Below are 15,623 nucleotides of genomic sequence, written 5' to 3' on the forward strand. Positions count from 1 at the left end.
GTGAATCTTGTAACTGCAGATAATTTTGTTTCTACAATCTTTATTTGCTGCAAAACCTTTCCTTCATTCCTTTCAGCGATGGTGGAACTGGACGGAGATGACATCCGAGTATCTTCTCGGGGTAAACCTGCAGAGAGAGATATTGTACAGGTAGGTGTTTGGATGAAGGATGGATGTGAATCCATGAAGCTCGCTAAATTCCTGCAGGCACAAGGAACAGCAGATACAGAATTACGAAAAAAGACACAGGGTGTTGGAATAACTCAGGCAGCATCTCTAGAGAACATGGATAGACGGTGTTTCGGGTCAGGCTGGTTGTGGGGAAGGGGTGGGAGAAAGCTGGATGAGGTGGGGGTGAGATAGACAGATGCGGTGAGAGGGGTTTGCACAAATTTCTCCCTTTCCCTCTCCCCACGTCCACTTATATTCACACACACACACATATATACACACACATACATACATACAAACACGCGCACACACACATATATATGTGTATATTCATATATCCACATATATGTAACTCATATATATGTACCACATATATATAGGAAAATAACTGCAGATGCTGGTTCAAATCGAAGGTAGACACAAAATGCTGGAGCAACTCAGCGGGTCAGGCAGCATCTCAGGAGAGAAGGAATGGGTGACGTTTTGGGTCGAGACCCTTCTTCAGACTGATGTCAGGGGAGAGGCGGGACAAAGATAGGATGTAGTAGGAGACAGGAGGACAGTGGGAGAACTGGGAAGGGGGAGGGGAAAGAGAGGGACAGAGGAACTATCTGAAGTTAGAGAAGTCAATGTTCATACCGCTGGGGTGTAAACTGCCCAAGCGAAATATGAGATGCTGTACCACATATATATATACAGTCTGAAGAAGGGTCCTGACTCGAAACGCCACTTATCCATTTTCTCCAGAGATGCTGCCTGACCAGCTGAGTTACTCCAGCACTTTGTGTCTTTTTACGTTCCTGCAGGGATGGACGGAATGGATGGAGGGAGGGAGGGTGGGTGCATCTCCTAGTTGAACAGTGTGGAACTAGGGGGTCGTACTGTCAGAGTTAGGGGTTGGTGGGGGGGGAGGCAATTGAGAACTACAAGGTTGGAGAAAGTTTGGAATCAGCCACCCTGGAGGTTTTGAAGGCCGAGGCATTGACACAAAAGAGAAGTCGATAGCACTCTGAACATTTAAGGGATCGGGCTATGGGGACACAGCAGCGATATAGAACTGGGCTCGAAGATCAATCATAATCTTAATGAATGCCTGAGCTGGCATTAAGTGACGGGTGATTTCCTCACTCCCCTAATTGTTATAAAACTGGTGTGTTCCTCAACATTCAAGGTGTTGGTCAGGCTACAGTTGGAGTATTGTTTTCAGTTCTGGCCACCCTGTTCTAGGAAAGATGGTGTTAATCTGGAAAGGGTGAAAAGAAGATGTAAACGCAATGACAAATACAAAGAAAGGAAAGATCAAGAGACAGAGAAAGAGAACAATTCAAAGTCTGACAATTTTTAAAACCTGAAACATCCTGAAGAAATGAGTCATCACTATTTAATTATTCCTTTTCTGCACCAGAGAGTTGGATTGGCAATCATTAACAATTACTGCATTGTTAAAAGGTTACTTGCAACTCTAGCGGGGAATTAATGAGAAAATGCGGCAACTTTATAAAACTGTAGACACAAGGAACTGCAGTCGTTGGCTTACAACAAAAAAAAAAAATAGGAGAAGGCTATTTAGGAACAATTAGGAGAAAAAATGAGGAAAATGTCGGAAGGGTCCATGTTCTCCGGGGATGCTGCCTGACCCGCTGAGTTACTCCAACACTAACTCGCATTAAGGTTAAAGGCAAGTGCTGCTTTCAGGAGCAGTGGGGGGGCACAAATGGTGGTGGTTTGCAGCTCACGAGACCTCTCACACCACAAGTTGCTGGCTGCTTTACCCATTAACTCTGGCATCTGACGTACATCAGCAGGTTCTGGTCAAAGGTATCAACATTTCTGATTTTATTAAGCACTGTAACTCTCTCTCTCATAGATAAAAATAAGTCAGCCATGAAATATGGTTGAAAGACAACACTTAAACAGAATACCAATATATCAAAGGAAAGGTGCCTACAGAGGTTACAGCAAATTTGGTCCATTGTATAAAATAATCCAAAAAATATTTATTGAAAGTTGGGGTGAAGGCAAGGGAAGCCATCAGACAGCCTGGAACAGGAACAGTGAAGGAATCTAAATGAAGTGCGCCTGGCATGAATTGTCCATAAAGTTACAGCACTAGTGAAGATGAGCAACAGTGCATGTAATCCCATGCCTGAGATATCTTAGATAGTTATTGGGTGGAACTTGCCTACGCTCATCCTGTCTTGTACACACCCCTGGGAATAAATATAGTTAAACAATTAGTTCAGTTTGTTAGTTTATTATTGTTGTCACGTGTACTGAGATACAGTGAACAGCTTTAGTTTGTGTGCTAGCCAGTCAAAAACAAGACTATACATGAACACAGTGCACAGATAGGTTATACAATAGATATAAGTCTCACCTGTTCAGCACTGCCTTCAACCACTGACCGTCACCTCACCTTCTGTCTCCTTTTTCTGTTCGTTTACTTATTTATCTATTTATTTTCTTCTCTATGTTCTAGTAATCCCTGTAAAGCGTCTTTGAGTGTTTGAAAAGCGCTATATAAATGTAATGCATTATTATTATTATTATTATTATATAGTGGGAAAACAATGACCTAAACCAAGTATTTGGACTAATACACAAATTGCTGGAGTAACTCAGTGGGTCAGGCTACACCTGTGGATGGAATGGACAGATGACATTTCAGGTCGGGACCTTCATTCAGACTGATTGTAGTAAAGGAGGCAAAGTCGGAGAAGAGAGATGGTGCAGGGAAAAGTCTGGCAAGTGATAGGTGGATACAGGTGAGGAGGCTTGCAGTGACAGTTGTGTGGAGTAAGTAACAAAGGCTAGAGATGAAAAGGAAACAAGAGGGTCGAAACAGCAGGTGCTGGTTTATTCCAAAGGTGGACACAAAGTGTTGGAGTAACAGTGGGTCAGGCAGCATCTCTGGAGAAAAAGGATAGGTGATGTTTCAGGTTGGGACCCTTTATCAAGTCCCAAAGTGTCACCTATCCTTTTTTCTTTAGAGATGCTGGAGTCTTGCACAGAACACAAAGTGCTAGAGTAACTCAGGTGGTCAGGCAGCATCTGTGGAGGACATCAGGTCGGGAACCTACTTCAGTGAAATGTAAAGATAAGTTTAAAAGGGAGCAATCTTCCTGTGTTTATGAAGTATTTTTTCCTTTCAGTTCGTGCCTTTCCGAGATTACATTGACCGCACAGGCAACCACGTGCTGAGCATGGCACGACTGGCCAAGGACGTTCTGGCTGAGATCCCAGACCAGTTTATATCCTACATGAAAACCCGGAGCATCAAGCCCAACCCGGCACCCCCGCCGTACACACCCACAGGCCTGGGCCTCCACACGCAGATCTGACACACTCCTCTCCAGGACTCACCTCGTGATGTTTAATATGTCGACTGCACTCCTGCTGCAGCCGGATGCCACAAAAACAGAACCTCTAGAGATGTTTTGTGTCCTCAGTCGTGTGATTTGTGGCACAAATGCCGTATCTGTGGAGTGCTCGAGGTTGACCAAAGTAGACCTAAGTTTCACATTCCTCGAAGACAGGCTAACGGGGAAAGTTGCAGGGATTGCTGGAGTTGGTTGCAAACACCTGTCTGTGCTGGATTTTCTAAACTGAAGGCTTCTCAGTCCACTCAAGGAATGAAACCAGCGAATGGATGTGGAGTAGAGTGAGTAACAATTGTGGAACACATTGAGGATTTGCAAGTGGTTTGCAAACCGAGTATTTCGATGACATGGATACTGTTTGAAAATTGTCTGTTTTGTCATTTGAAGTTTACGAATTGATTCTTTCTACAATCTAACTGGTTTATATAATGCTGAAGCTCTTTTAGCCAATTGTTTGGAAAATCGATGGGAATTTGTATGTTTCATTGTTTCATGCCTCCACTGTAGCTATTGTTTCACGGATCGTGACTTGTTTGGGTGCTCGTTTAGACCAAATTGGCTCAACTGTAAAGCTGTTGTCTGCAGCTCAGTGTAAACTCTGTGATCCGAGCTGGGCCAGTCCATAAAATGGGGTAGATGTGAAACGGAAGATGGTAATTATAAAGAATGATCATTTTCAACTCGAAAGCCGCCCTTTCCACAATGCAAAGGGCAGTGTTTTCAGCTTCCCTGTGTGTGGGAAGGGGGGGGTTAATACAACAGGATTGAAACGACAGCCTGACAAAATTCTGCTGTCTATGACAGAAATAACATTGGGACCTGTGTAAAACCAACAGCCGTCCATTTTACACACCTTTCCAAGGTCCGCAGTTCTGCTCAAAGTATTGAACTGTTCAATTGGCTCCACAGTGACTAGGGTCCAAAATCTTATTCTGGTCACAGTTTCTAAACCAAGCACATTCATTTCTACTCTCCAATCCAGTCCTCTGTACTAAAGACAATCAATTATTGGATTGTTCCAAACATTTTCTATGTAGATTAATTTCAAAGCACAAGCACTATAACGAAGGTAGCACAATAACACTAATTTAGCTGGTGTTCCCACAGGAGAGATTTATTATTCTATCTTATGTTCTTTTCCTGAACTCTGCGTGATTGGGTTAACATGTCTTGGTTCATCAGGACAGGCATATTCTGTGCACCATCTAGAACATACAACACACAAATTATAACAGTACAGCACACAAACAGGCCCTTCGGCCCATAATGTCTGTGCCAAATTGATGCCAAAATAAAGTAATCTCCTCTGCCTGCATGTAATGAATATATCTCCTTTCCCAGCTTATCTAATAGCCTCTTAAACACCACGATTGTATCTGCCTCCACCACCACCCTTGGCAGCACGTTCCAGGCCCCCAATACCCTCTGTGTGAAAAAACTTGCCTCACGCATCTTCTTTAAACTTTGCCCCTCTCACCTTGAAGCTTTCTCGTCGTTGATATTTCCACCATGGGAAATAGAATCTGTCTGTCCACCCTATCTGTGCCTGTCATCATTTTGTATACTTTTATCAACCTCTGACTTTCCAGAGGAAACAATCCAAGTCTGTCCAACCTCTCCTTATAGCCAATGCCCCCTAATCCAAGCAGCATTCTGGTAGAACTCTTCTGCACCTTCTCCAAAGCCGCCACATCCTCCCAACGTGGCAACCAGAACTGCACCCAATACTCCAAATGCGGCCCAAGCAAAGTTTTACACAGCTGTATCGTGATTTGTTTTCTACATCTGTTCTATGTTTGACACTATACGGCATTTTTGTACGCAAAACATTTCCGTAGAAGGGTCTCGACACGAAACGTCACCCTTTCTTTCTCTCCAGAGATGCTGCCTGTCCCGCTGAGGTACTCTGACATTTTGTGTCTACCTTCGATTTAAACCAGCATCTGCAGTTCTTTCCTGCACATTTCCACAGGCTGGCAGAGCAGTTGCCTCTCAGCTCCAGAGATCCACGTTTGATCCTGACCTCGGGTGCTGTCTAAGTGGAGTTTGCATGTTCTCCTTGAGTTTCCTCTGGGTGCTCCTCCAATATCCTAAAGACGTGCAGGTTTGTGGGTTAATTGGCCTCCGTAAATTGCCCCGATGGTGTAGGCAGCGGCTGAGAAAGTGGGATGACATAGAATGAGTATGAAAGGGTGATCGATGGTTGGCATGGACTGGGTGGGCCGAAGGGCCTGTTTCCATGCTCTACTGTTCAATTGATGAACCAAATCAATTAATTTGAGTCCATTTTAATATGACTTTTTGCATGTGTACTAATGATAATAATTTCAGATTTTGTACTCTTCATGTTCAACTTTCATCAGAGAAGTCAGAATTGCCGGTTTTTGAAGCATCAAAGAACAGATGTTTTCTCATTGTCTTCTAAATGAGACACTTTAATAACAAAAAAAATGAGACACTTTAATAACAAACAAAATGATACAAAGTGCTGGAGTAACTCAGCGGGTCAGGCCGCATCTGAGAACATGGATAGGTGACATTTCGAGTCGGGACCCTTCTTCGGCATCTGCAGATCCATGTTTCTACTCTCTCTCTCTCTCCTTATTACAAATTGGCCAATTTGGAAGACTTGTGTCCGAGAGAAGATGCTCTCCAATGCAATTTATTCACAAAATGCTGGAGTAACTCAGCAGGTCAAGCAGCATCTCAGGAGAGAAGGAATGGCTGACGTTTCGGGTCGAGACCCTTCTTCAGACTGATGTCAGGGGGGTTGGACAAAGGAAGGATATAGGTGGAGACAGGAAGACAGTGGGAGATCTGGGAAGGGGGAAGGGGAAGAGAGGGACAGAGGAACTATCATACTTTGTTATTGAAGTGCAAGGACTTTAGACAGAGGAACTTTGCTGCCTGACCTGCTGAGTTACTCCAGCATTTTGTGAATAAATACCTTCGATTTGTACCAGCATCTGCAGTTATTTTCTTACTCTCCGATGCAAAGCATGCATGGCTTTTTATACTACCCCTTATCCACATTCCCCTGGCCTGCAGTCTGTGGAGTGGTGTTAAACAATATCCAGGCATGGAAGGACACAAAGTGTTGGAGTAACTCAGCGGGTCAGGCCAAAGGTCTCTGGACAACATTGGATAGATGACGTTTCAGATTCCCTTTCCAGACTCCAGAGATGCTGCTTGACCCGCTGAGTTAATCCAGCACTTTTTCTTATAAACCAGCATCTGCAGTTCCTTGTGTCTGCACTTTAATAACAACGTATGACCTGCCTAATGTAACACAGCACACCACACAAAGATATGGCACTTTCTAAACAAATAAATAACTAGCATTTACTCCATACAATCCATAACATCAAAACTTTGGATGAGAATTGTCACTATGAATGAAATTTCAATGCAATGTACTGCTTGATTGGAACCTCGTGCATCTTGTTGCAAAATGCTGAGCAGAACTCTGCCCTGAAAGGGTGATTATACCCTTCTAGAGATCTTTCTTCATCAAGGCTGAAGGATTTGACACGCCCGATCAATCTCTTCACTGCTTTCCACTCCAGGGACCTGGATTCAGCAAATTTCTTACAATTGATTTTGTGGGGGGGTTTTCCTGATTATTCATTCGTGTCACATGGACATTTCTGGCTGTCAGCATTTTCTTCCAATCTCTAAATCCCTTTGAACTGATTTACTTGGAGGGACCATTGGCAAGAGTCATTGAGAATGAGCTGCCTAATTCTGAGTCCAGACACATGCAGACCAGATGAAGGGGAATTTAGGATCTGCGAGAGTTATTTTTCAACATCATCCAAGAATTTTATGGACATCATTACTGAATCCTGTTTATTAATGTAGGAAGTAACATGTAAGGGTTTAGCACAGACTGGGCATAGTGCAGACACAAGGAACTGCGATACTGGTTTCTTTTTTTTAAAGTCACAAAGTGGTGGAGTAACTCAGTGGGTCAGGCTTTTTATCGTTTTATTCAAGCTTCCTATCCCATAGTGTAAAAGTCCCATCAGCTTTGGTGAGGTCTCAAATATCTCTGGATTACCAGCAGGGCGATCGACTCATGAATCCACTGAATCCATTGTGAGCAGCAGCTCACAAGCTGCAACCTTTTGGGGATGATTTTTGGGCTTGAGGTGGAACAAACATGCTCGATGCCCAAAATAAAAGGCACAACGTGCTGGAGTAACTCAGCGGGTCAGGAAGCATCTCTGGAGAACACGGAGAGTGGATGTTTCAGGTCGGGACCTTCTTCAGGCTGATTGTTGTCGAGGTGGAGAAAGCTGGAAGAGAGGTTGTGGCGGGACAAAGCCTGGCAAGTGATAGGTGGATACAGGCGAGGGAGGGTTTGCCCCACTTGGATGTGCACCCAATGTCACTGCGTAAAGTAGGCATGAAAAAAAAAGCAGGAAGAATGTAGAAACAAGGAACTGTAGATGCCAGTTTATTCCAAAGATAGATAAAAAGTGCCGGAGTAACTCGGCGGGTCAGGCAGTGTCTCTGGTGGCAAAGGAGAGGTGGCATTTTGGGTTGGGACCTTTCTTCAGACCGAAAGTAGTGTGGGGGGGGGGGGAGGTGGAGGAGAAAAAAAGCAGGCCCATCAAGACTGGCCACAAATGACCTCAGGCACGGCGGTGCCTGGCAGGTCCATTGTGGGCCAGGGAAGGTGTGATCTCAAGAGGGGAACAATGGGGGTCAGATAAAGAGAGAATAGGAATGAATTATAAAGCCAGAGGGAGAGATACAGGTGGAAGGGAATGGCAATGGAGTTGCCAACCAGTTCAACACCCATTCCCATACTGACCTTTCTGTCCTGGGCCTCCTCCATTGACAGAGTGAGGCCACTCGCAAATTGGAGGAACAGCACCTCAGATTTCGCTTGGGTAGCTTACACCCCAGCGGTATGAACATTAAATTAACTGATTTTAAGTAAGTTGCTTCTTACACTTCTTACACCCCCCCCTCCCCACCCCCCCTTCCCCCTTCCGCCACCCTAGCTGTGTTACCAGTTCCGGAATGTTCGCTTGGTTTCCATCTTGTGATCGCACCTTCCACGGCCAACAATGGACCTACCAGGCAAAGCCCTGCCTGGGGTAATTTGTGGCCGGACTTGATAGGTTCTGGTGTTTTCTCGCCTACAGCTCTTCAACAACCCCCCCCACCCCCCCCCCCCCCCCCCCCCCCAAACCTCCACTTCCAATCTGAAGAAGGGTCCCAACCGAAAACACCATCCATCCTTTTTCTCCAGGGAAGCTGCCTGACCCGGTGAATTACTCCAGCACTACGTGTTGATCTGTTTTATGAAAGAAAAGCAGTTTGTTCACAATCTCATCATGTACATACTCGGCTGAAATGGAAATGTTCCTCCAAAAGGCAAGCAATCACCCATACCTCAGGTTCAATTTCTCAAAATAAACATTGAAACACACATGATTTACCAGCAGACTGAGATACCTCTGTCCCCAATCTGCAATAATAATAAAAATATGCTCAAGGTTCCAGCATCTGCAGTTCTTGATGCCTGCAACTAATATTACCTCAGGCTACATTAATCTCTTGGAAACAAATATCAATCAAATATTAATACACAGATCCTTGGCATTCTGTGCGTCATTTGTAGGATGCAATGGTTAAGGCGTTAAGTTGGAGACACAAGGAACTGCAGATGCTGGAAACGTGAGCAAAATACAAAGTGCTGGAGGAACTCAGCGAGTCAGGCAGCATCTGTGGAGGGAAAGGATAAACGATGTTTCAGGGCAAGACCCTTCTACAGACAAGGGTCCCAATCTGAATTATCATCTGTCTATTTCCTCCACAGATGCTGCCTGACCCGTTGAGATCCTTCAGCACTTAAAGTCATAGAGTGATGCAGTGTGGAAACAGACCCTTCAGCCCAACCTGCCCACACCGACCAACATGTTCCATCGACACTCGTCCCATCTGCCTGCGTTTGGCTAAATGTTTCTTAAACGTTGCCTCAACCTCCTCCTCTGGCAGCTTGTTCCATACACCCACCACCCTTTGTGTGAAAAGGTTACCCCTCAGAGTCCTATTAAATCTTTCTTCCTTCATTTTAAACCTACATCCTCTGGTTCTCGATTCCCTTACTCTGGGCAAGAGACTCTGTGCGTCTATTCCTCTCATGATCTTGTGCACCTCTAACAGATCATCGTGTGTAAGAAAATAACTGCAGATGCTGGTACAAATCGAAGGTATTTATTCACAAAATGCTGGAGTAACTCAGCAGGTCAGGCAGCATCTTGGAGAGAAGGAATGGGTGACGTTTCGGGTCGAGACCCTTCTTCAGACTGAAGAAGGGTCTCGACCCGAAACGTGACCCATTCCTTCTCTCCAAGATGCTGCCTGACCTGCTGAGTTCTATCAGATCATCCTTCATCTTCCTGTGCTCAAGGAATAGTATGTCTTTGCCTTCCATATGCCTGCTCAGCCTCTCTCTAAAGCTTTGTATTAAGTTGCTTGTTTTAACTGATAAATGCAGTATTCACATCTGTGTGCAACAGCATGGTTTTAGTGTTTGTAATCATTCACCAAAATATAAATATTCATGGCTACAAAGAACAAGTACAGCACAAAACAAAAGCTCTTTGTCCCAACCTGCCTATATCAATTATCTTCCATCCCACCACTGACCTCTCAGCTCACTGCATCAATCCTTCAGTTGATGGGATGAAAAAGGTTTTTGCATTCATCACCAAATGGATGTGGTCAAATATCCTTCTAAAGAAGGGTCCCGACCTGAAACGACACCTATCCATGTTCTCCAGAGATGCTGCTGACCACTGAGTTACTCCAGCACTTTGCGTTTTTTTAATTGTTATCCAGCATCTGCAGTTCCTTGTATCCACGTCACTTAATCCTTGTCTGATCTCCCCTTTCTCCCCTGACTCCATTCGTCTGAAGAAGGGTCCAGATCTGAAGCATGGCCTGTCCATTCCTTCCGTTGAATTCCTCCAGCACTTTGCTTTCAATGAAAAACGCCTCAAGTTCTCGTGGGGTTTAAATCAGTGGTGATATGCAAGGCAAAGACACACATGATATATTCTTATGCTCTTGTTTTGAGAACCTGTACAAGAACAATGCTTGGGAAGCGAAACATGCATCTATTTCGATAAATAACTTTTAATAGAATGCTTTCACAATTATAGTACAAGCGTTACATGAAGATCTATGTTTTATAGTTTAGTTTAGTTTATTGTTACGTATAGTGAAAAGCGTTTTTGTTGTGTGCTAACCAGTCAGCGGAAAGACTATACAAGATTGCAAAAGATAGCCACAGGCAGCATCTCTGGAGAGAAGAAATGGGTGACGTTTCGGGTCGAGACCCTTCTTCAGATCTGAAACGTCACCCATTCCTTCTCTCCAGAGATGCTGCCTATCCTGCTGAGTTACTCCAGCTTTTTGTGGCTATCTTTGGTTTAAACCAGCATCTGCAGCCTTCCTACACATATATGACTACAATCAAGCCGTCCACACTGTACAGATACATGATAAAGGGAATAATGTTTATTGTAAGATAAAGTCTTACACTAAAGTCTAACACTAAAGTCAGTAATATCTGATCAAAGATATTTGTGGGTTTCCGATGAGGTAGATGGTAGCTCAGCACAGCTCTCTAGTTGGTGATAGAATGGTTCAGTTGCCTGATGATAGCTGGAAAGAAATTGTCCTTGAATCTGGAGGTGTGCATTTTTACACTTCTGTACCTCTTGCCTGATGGGAGAGGGAGATGGAGCTATTTGTGTGACTAGGAAGGTGATTGCAATATTGTTGATGAGAAAGCTGATAAAATGAAATGAGACAAATCATCAAACAAGTTGGCCCCATCGTCAAGCCATATCAGATGACTAGTTGTACATCCTCTCAAGCCAACAATTTTCATTAATCTGCCGTAGTTTTGATTACATGGATTACAGAGGTGAATAGATTCTGTTCTTATGTTTTGATGGTTCTTTATTAAAAAGCGCACAGAATGACAAGGGATGTTGATTTCTAAAGGTCAAACCTGAACTCCAGCCATTGACTACTTAAATCTTTCACTGAAGCAGAATTTCTCAATTGCCACAATAGAAGTCACATTTTATAAACACATGTTAAACATGTGAGGGGGTGAACTGAGTCTCAGATGGCAACGCACAGTGTTCATTAGTGAATCAGCATCTGCGATTGTACGCCAAGATTTCAATGCCAAGTGTGCTTCTGTCTATATATGTGCTGAAGATCCATTGAATGAATGCTCAAGCTATCCATGTTCCCAAGAGTAGGCCAAATCCAGTGGATCGGGACCTCTGGCCAATCCCGAGATGTTCTCTGCCTCTCAGTTAATTCCACATGCTCAAAACTACTGAAACATGGATTTCTTCGACTTCACCAGCGAGTAGCTGTTGTACAGTGTTGCCGTAGCTTTGTGGCATTTGCAAGTACCATAGCAGCACCTGAAGGTGTGATTGATAAATATTCATCAATTGATTCCTGTCGCAGTTTTGTCCTCGGCTGCAGAGGGAGGCTAGAAGATCTGGATCTCGTGTTTAGATTAGTGATTATTAAACGTGATTGACATGAATAGAAGTATTTTGTTTCGTTTTTTCCGACCAGTGGAGAGAATCTGTGAAAAAAAGCCAGTGATGGCCTGCTTGGATTACATTTCATATCAAAGTCTGTAATATTGGCCCAGAGTAGCAAAAAAGTAGTTTTCTAAAGCATTTCACAGTCTAGGAATGTATATAATTTAGGCACGGGCAGGACGGGTAATGGAGAGGACAGGATTTATCACTGTAAGCTGGAAGAGACCACGTAACCTCAAGGTGAAAAGACCATGCAGATTGAGAATAGGCAATAAAAGGTGGAGCAACTCAGCGGGACAGGCAGTATCTCTGAAGAAAAGGAGTAGGTGATGTTTCGGGTCGAGACACTTCTTCCGACTGAGAGTCAGAGGAGTGGAAACTGAGGGATTTGAAAAGGTACATAGAAAAAAATGAATGAAAGGTACGCAAGAAAAATAATTAAAAAGCCAGCATCAATGATCAAGGTGGAGCTCACAATGGTCATTGTTGGGTGTGGAGAAAGTAGATACAACAGTGAAACTCAGCAGGACGACAGTGAAACTAGTACAATGACTGGGGTGGGGAGGGGCGGAGAGACAGGGGTTGTAAGAGTTACTTGAAGATAGAGAAATCAATATTCACACCGTTGGTTTGTGTGCTGCCCAAGCAAAAAATGATTGTTCTCTGCCAAATGTTCTAAATTACTTCAATGGAACTGCATTTGAGAACTATTCACTATCCTCCAGAGTTAGCACAAATGGCCCAGGACAGTTTCGCCACATGTCCCCTGCCTGGCTTTTAGTCTTTTCTCTGACTATATTTAATGTTTTTCTGTGCATTTATCTTCCTGCATTGCTCTTCAGTAATTGTTGAAGATTCATCCTTGTAATTTTCTAGTCAAATGCATTGATGAAGCCACATCTGAAAAGAGATGGAAACAGGCTGGTGACTGGCATAAGGTGATAAGATCGTGTACATAACTCTCTTCAATTCTTGCAGTTCTGTGTGCAGATGAAAGGTGCATTCTATGCGTGTTATGTCCTACCAAACTTGCGCTCCATTTTACGGTGACTTTTTATGCCTAGATTACGGTCCGAAACTTATTCTGCAAGTGTTTTACTCACCATGCTGATCTGAATGCTAACAATTTAACAGTGATTAGAAGTTTAGGCCTGATCTTCAGAATTCAACATCCCAAAAATTGAAAATGAACTGTGGACACTACATTTTGACTCCAATTAATTGTGCTACAATTCCAAAACATCAAAATTAGACCTTGTTCAAGATACGGTGGAAGATCAGAGTACACATAATCCATTTTTTATTAGTTCCCTTAGTACCTATGGTGATTGTCCTAAACTCTACAGGATTGTCTTCCCAGTCCCTTTCAATTGAATAAATCATTATAAGTCTTATACTTTCAATAAGTATAATTGGCACAGTGATAAAGTTGCTGCTTTACAGTGCCAGAGACCCAGATTCAATCCTGACTATGGGTGCTGTCTACGGTTTGCACGTTCTCCCATGTTAGTTTTCTCCAGGTGTTCCGGTTTCCTCCCACATCCCAACAACATGCAAGTTTGTTGGTTAATTGGCTTCAGTAAATTGTTCCCAGTGTGTAAGATAGAACTAGTGTACCAGCAAGATTGTTGGTCAGCGTGAACTTGGTTGGCCTATGGGGTCTATTTCCACGCTGTATCTTTGAACTAAACTTATGTCCTCTGCTCCTTGATTCCTCTACCCTAGGTAAAAGACTAAACTAAACTATAGTAAACTAAACTGAACTGAACTAATGACATCCTTCCTACAGCAGGGTGACCAAAAATGAACATGATACTCCAAATACGGCCTCACCAATGTCTTGGGCAGCTGTAACATAATTTCCCAGCCTCTATTCTCCATGTCCTGACTGATGGTCAATGTACCAAAGCCTTCTTGACCACCCTATCTACCTGCGACATTACGGATGTTGGAATCTTGAGCAAAACACAAAGTGTTGGAGGTACTCAATGGGTCAGGCAGCATCTGTGAAGGGAATGAACAGACGACATTTCAGGTCATGGACCCTTCTTCAGACACAAAATAGCAAAATACCAAGCACTTTTTTCTGTGGAACAATTATTTCTGTTCAACATGGGGAAGAGAGGATTTGTGAAGTTTGAATCAAACTCAGATCAATTCCTATAAAGTGCTTTGATTTCATGGATTTTGTCCGTGAAGGTGTATTTGCTGGGGACATATCCAAACTGGACAGCAAACTGGACAGCAAACACACAGTTACATTGACAAATCTTCAGAAATCTCTGAACTAATCGAAACGAGCATTGTTTTTGAAGTTTGGAGGAACACGGACATACATGAGCACAAACACATGCACGCATGTACCACACAAAGTTACATGGCCACAGCCACATGCAAGCGCATACACACAGATGTGGCCAAGCACACATAGAAGGTCGCACATGTAAAGCAACTGCACACTAACATGTTAAAAGCATATTTAAAGCAACAGATGCGGTTTAAAGACGGGTTAGTGTTTCAGATCAAAGGCCTTTGGTTTGACGAGGGGCTGCAATCTGAAATATTGCCTCGGTTTCCCAATCCACTGTTTTGCTATGCATGCGTGGCCTCTCTCTCATTTTCTCTCCTCTTTCTCTCTTTCTCTCTCTCTCTCTCTCTCTCTCTCTCTCTCTCTCTCTCTCTCTCTCTCTCTCTCTCTCTCTCTCTCTCTCTCTCCTCTCTCTCTCTCTCTCTCTCTCTCTCTCTTCTCTCTCTCTCTCTCTCTCTCTCTCTCTCTCTCTCTCTCTCTCTCTCTCTCTCTCATTGTCTATCTATCTATCTATCCATCTGTCTGTCTGTCTGTCTCTGTCTATCTCTACTGTCCATCTCTCTATCTGTCCATCTCTCTATCTGTCCATCTCTATCCATCTATCATTCTGTATCTCTCACATTCTCACTCTCATTCTCTCTCAATCTCTGTCTCTGTCTCTCGTGTTCTTATTCACTTTCATTATTCATCTCTCTTTCTGTTTCTCTCTCTCTCTCTCTCTCTCTCTCTCTCTCTCTCTCTCTCTCTCTCTCTCTCTCTCTCTCTCTCTCTCTCTCTCTCTTTCTCTCTTTCTCTCTCATTCTCGCTCTCTCTCTCTCTCCCTCTTTCTCATTCTCCTGCTCTCTCTCTCAACAGTAAATTACACAGAAGGTGAAAGCCTGTGCGGTGCAATAGATAATTAAAGTAGGAACTGGTGCAATTTGGACTCAATTAAACATAATTTATCATTTTTTTCAATGGATATTGTGATTCAGCCTTCACTCCAATCAGGATTTAACAACAATTACTAAACAGTTAATGAAATAAATACATGGAGCTGATGAACTGCAAAGATGTACATGTTTGTTGATTAATTGGCTTTGGAAATAAATTGTAAAATTGTCCCTAGTGTGTAGGATAGTGTTAGTGTACGGGATGATCGCTGGTCGGCACGGACTCGGTGGGCAG

General features: G+C 43.4%; 1 protein-coding gene across 4 annotated transcripts in view; it reads left to right on the plus strand.

The window, feature by feature from the left end:
* The window catches only part of LOC144605454 (copine-8-like), a 299,949-nt gene extending 291,254 nt beyond the window's left edge, over positions 1-8,695 (plus strand). For 3 of the 4 annotated variants that reach the window (XM_078420728.1, XM_078420727.1, XM_078420729.1), the window contains 2 exons: positions 77-150; positions 3,324-8,694. In XM_078420728.1, the coding sequence (XP_078276854.1) occupies positions 77-150; positions 3,324-3,512 (263 nt within the window). In that variant the 3' untranslated portion in view covers positions 3,513-8,694. Of the gene's footprint in view, positions 1-76; positions 151-3,323 lie in introns of all 4 variants that reach the window. The other variant, XM_078420725.1, reaches the window with a different exon arrangement.
* The last annotated feature ends 6,928 nt before the right edge of the window (positions 8,696-15,623 follow it).

Source organism: Rhinoraja longicauda, chromosome 24, assembly GCF_053455715.1.
Source record: "Rhinoraja longicauda isolate Sanriku21f chromosome 24, sRhiLon1.1, whole genome shotgun sequence".
NCBI lineage: Eukaryota > Metazoa > Chordata > Chondrichthyes > Rajiformes > Arhynchobatidae > Rhinoraja > Rhinoraja longicauda.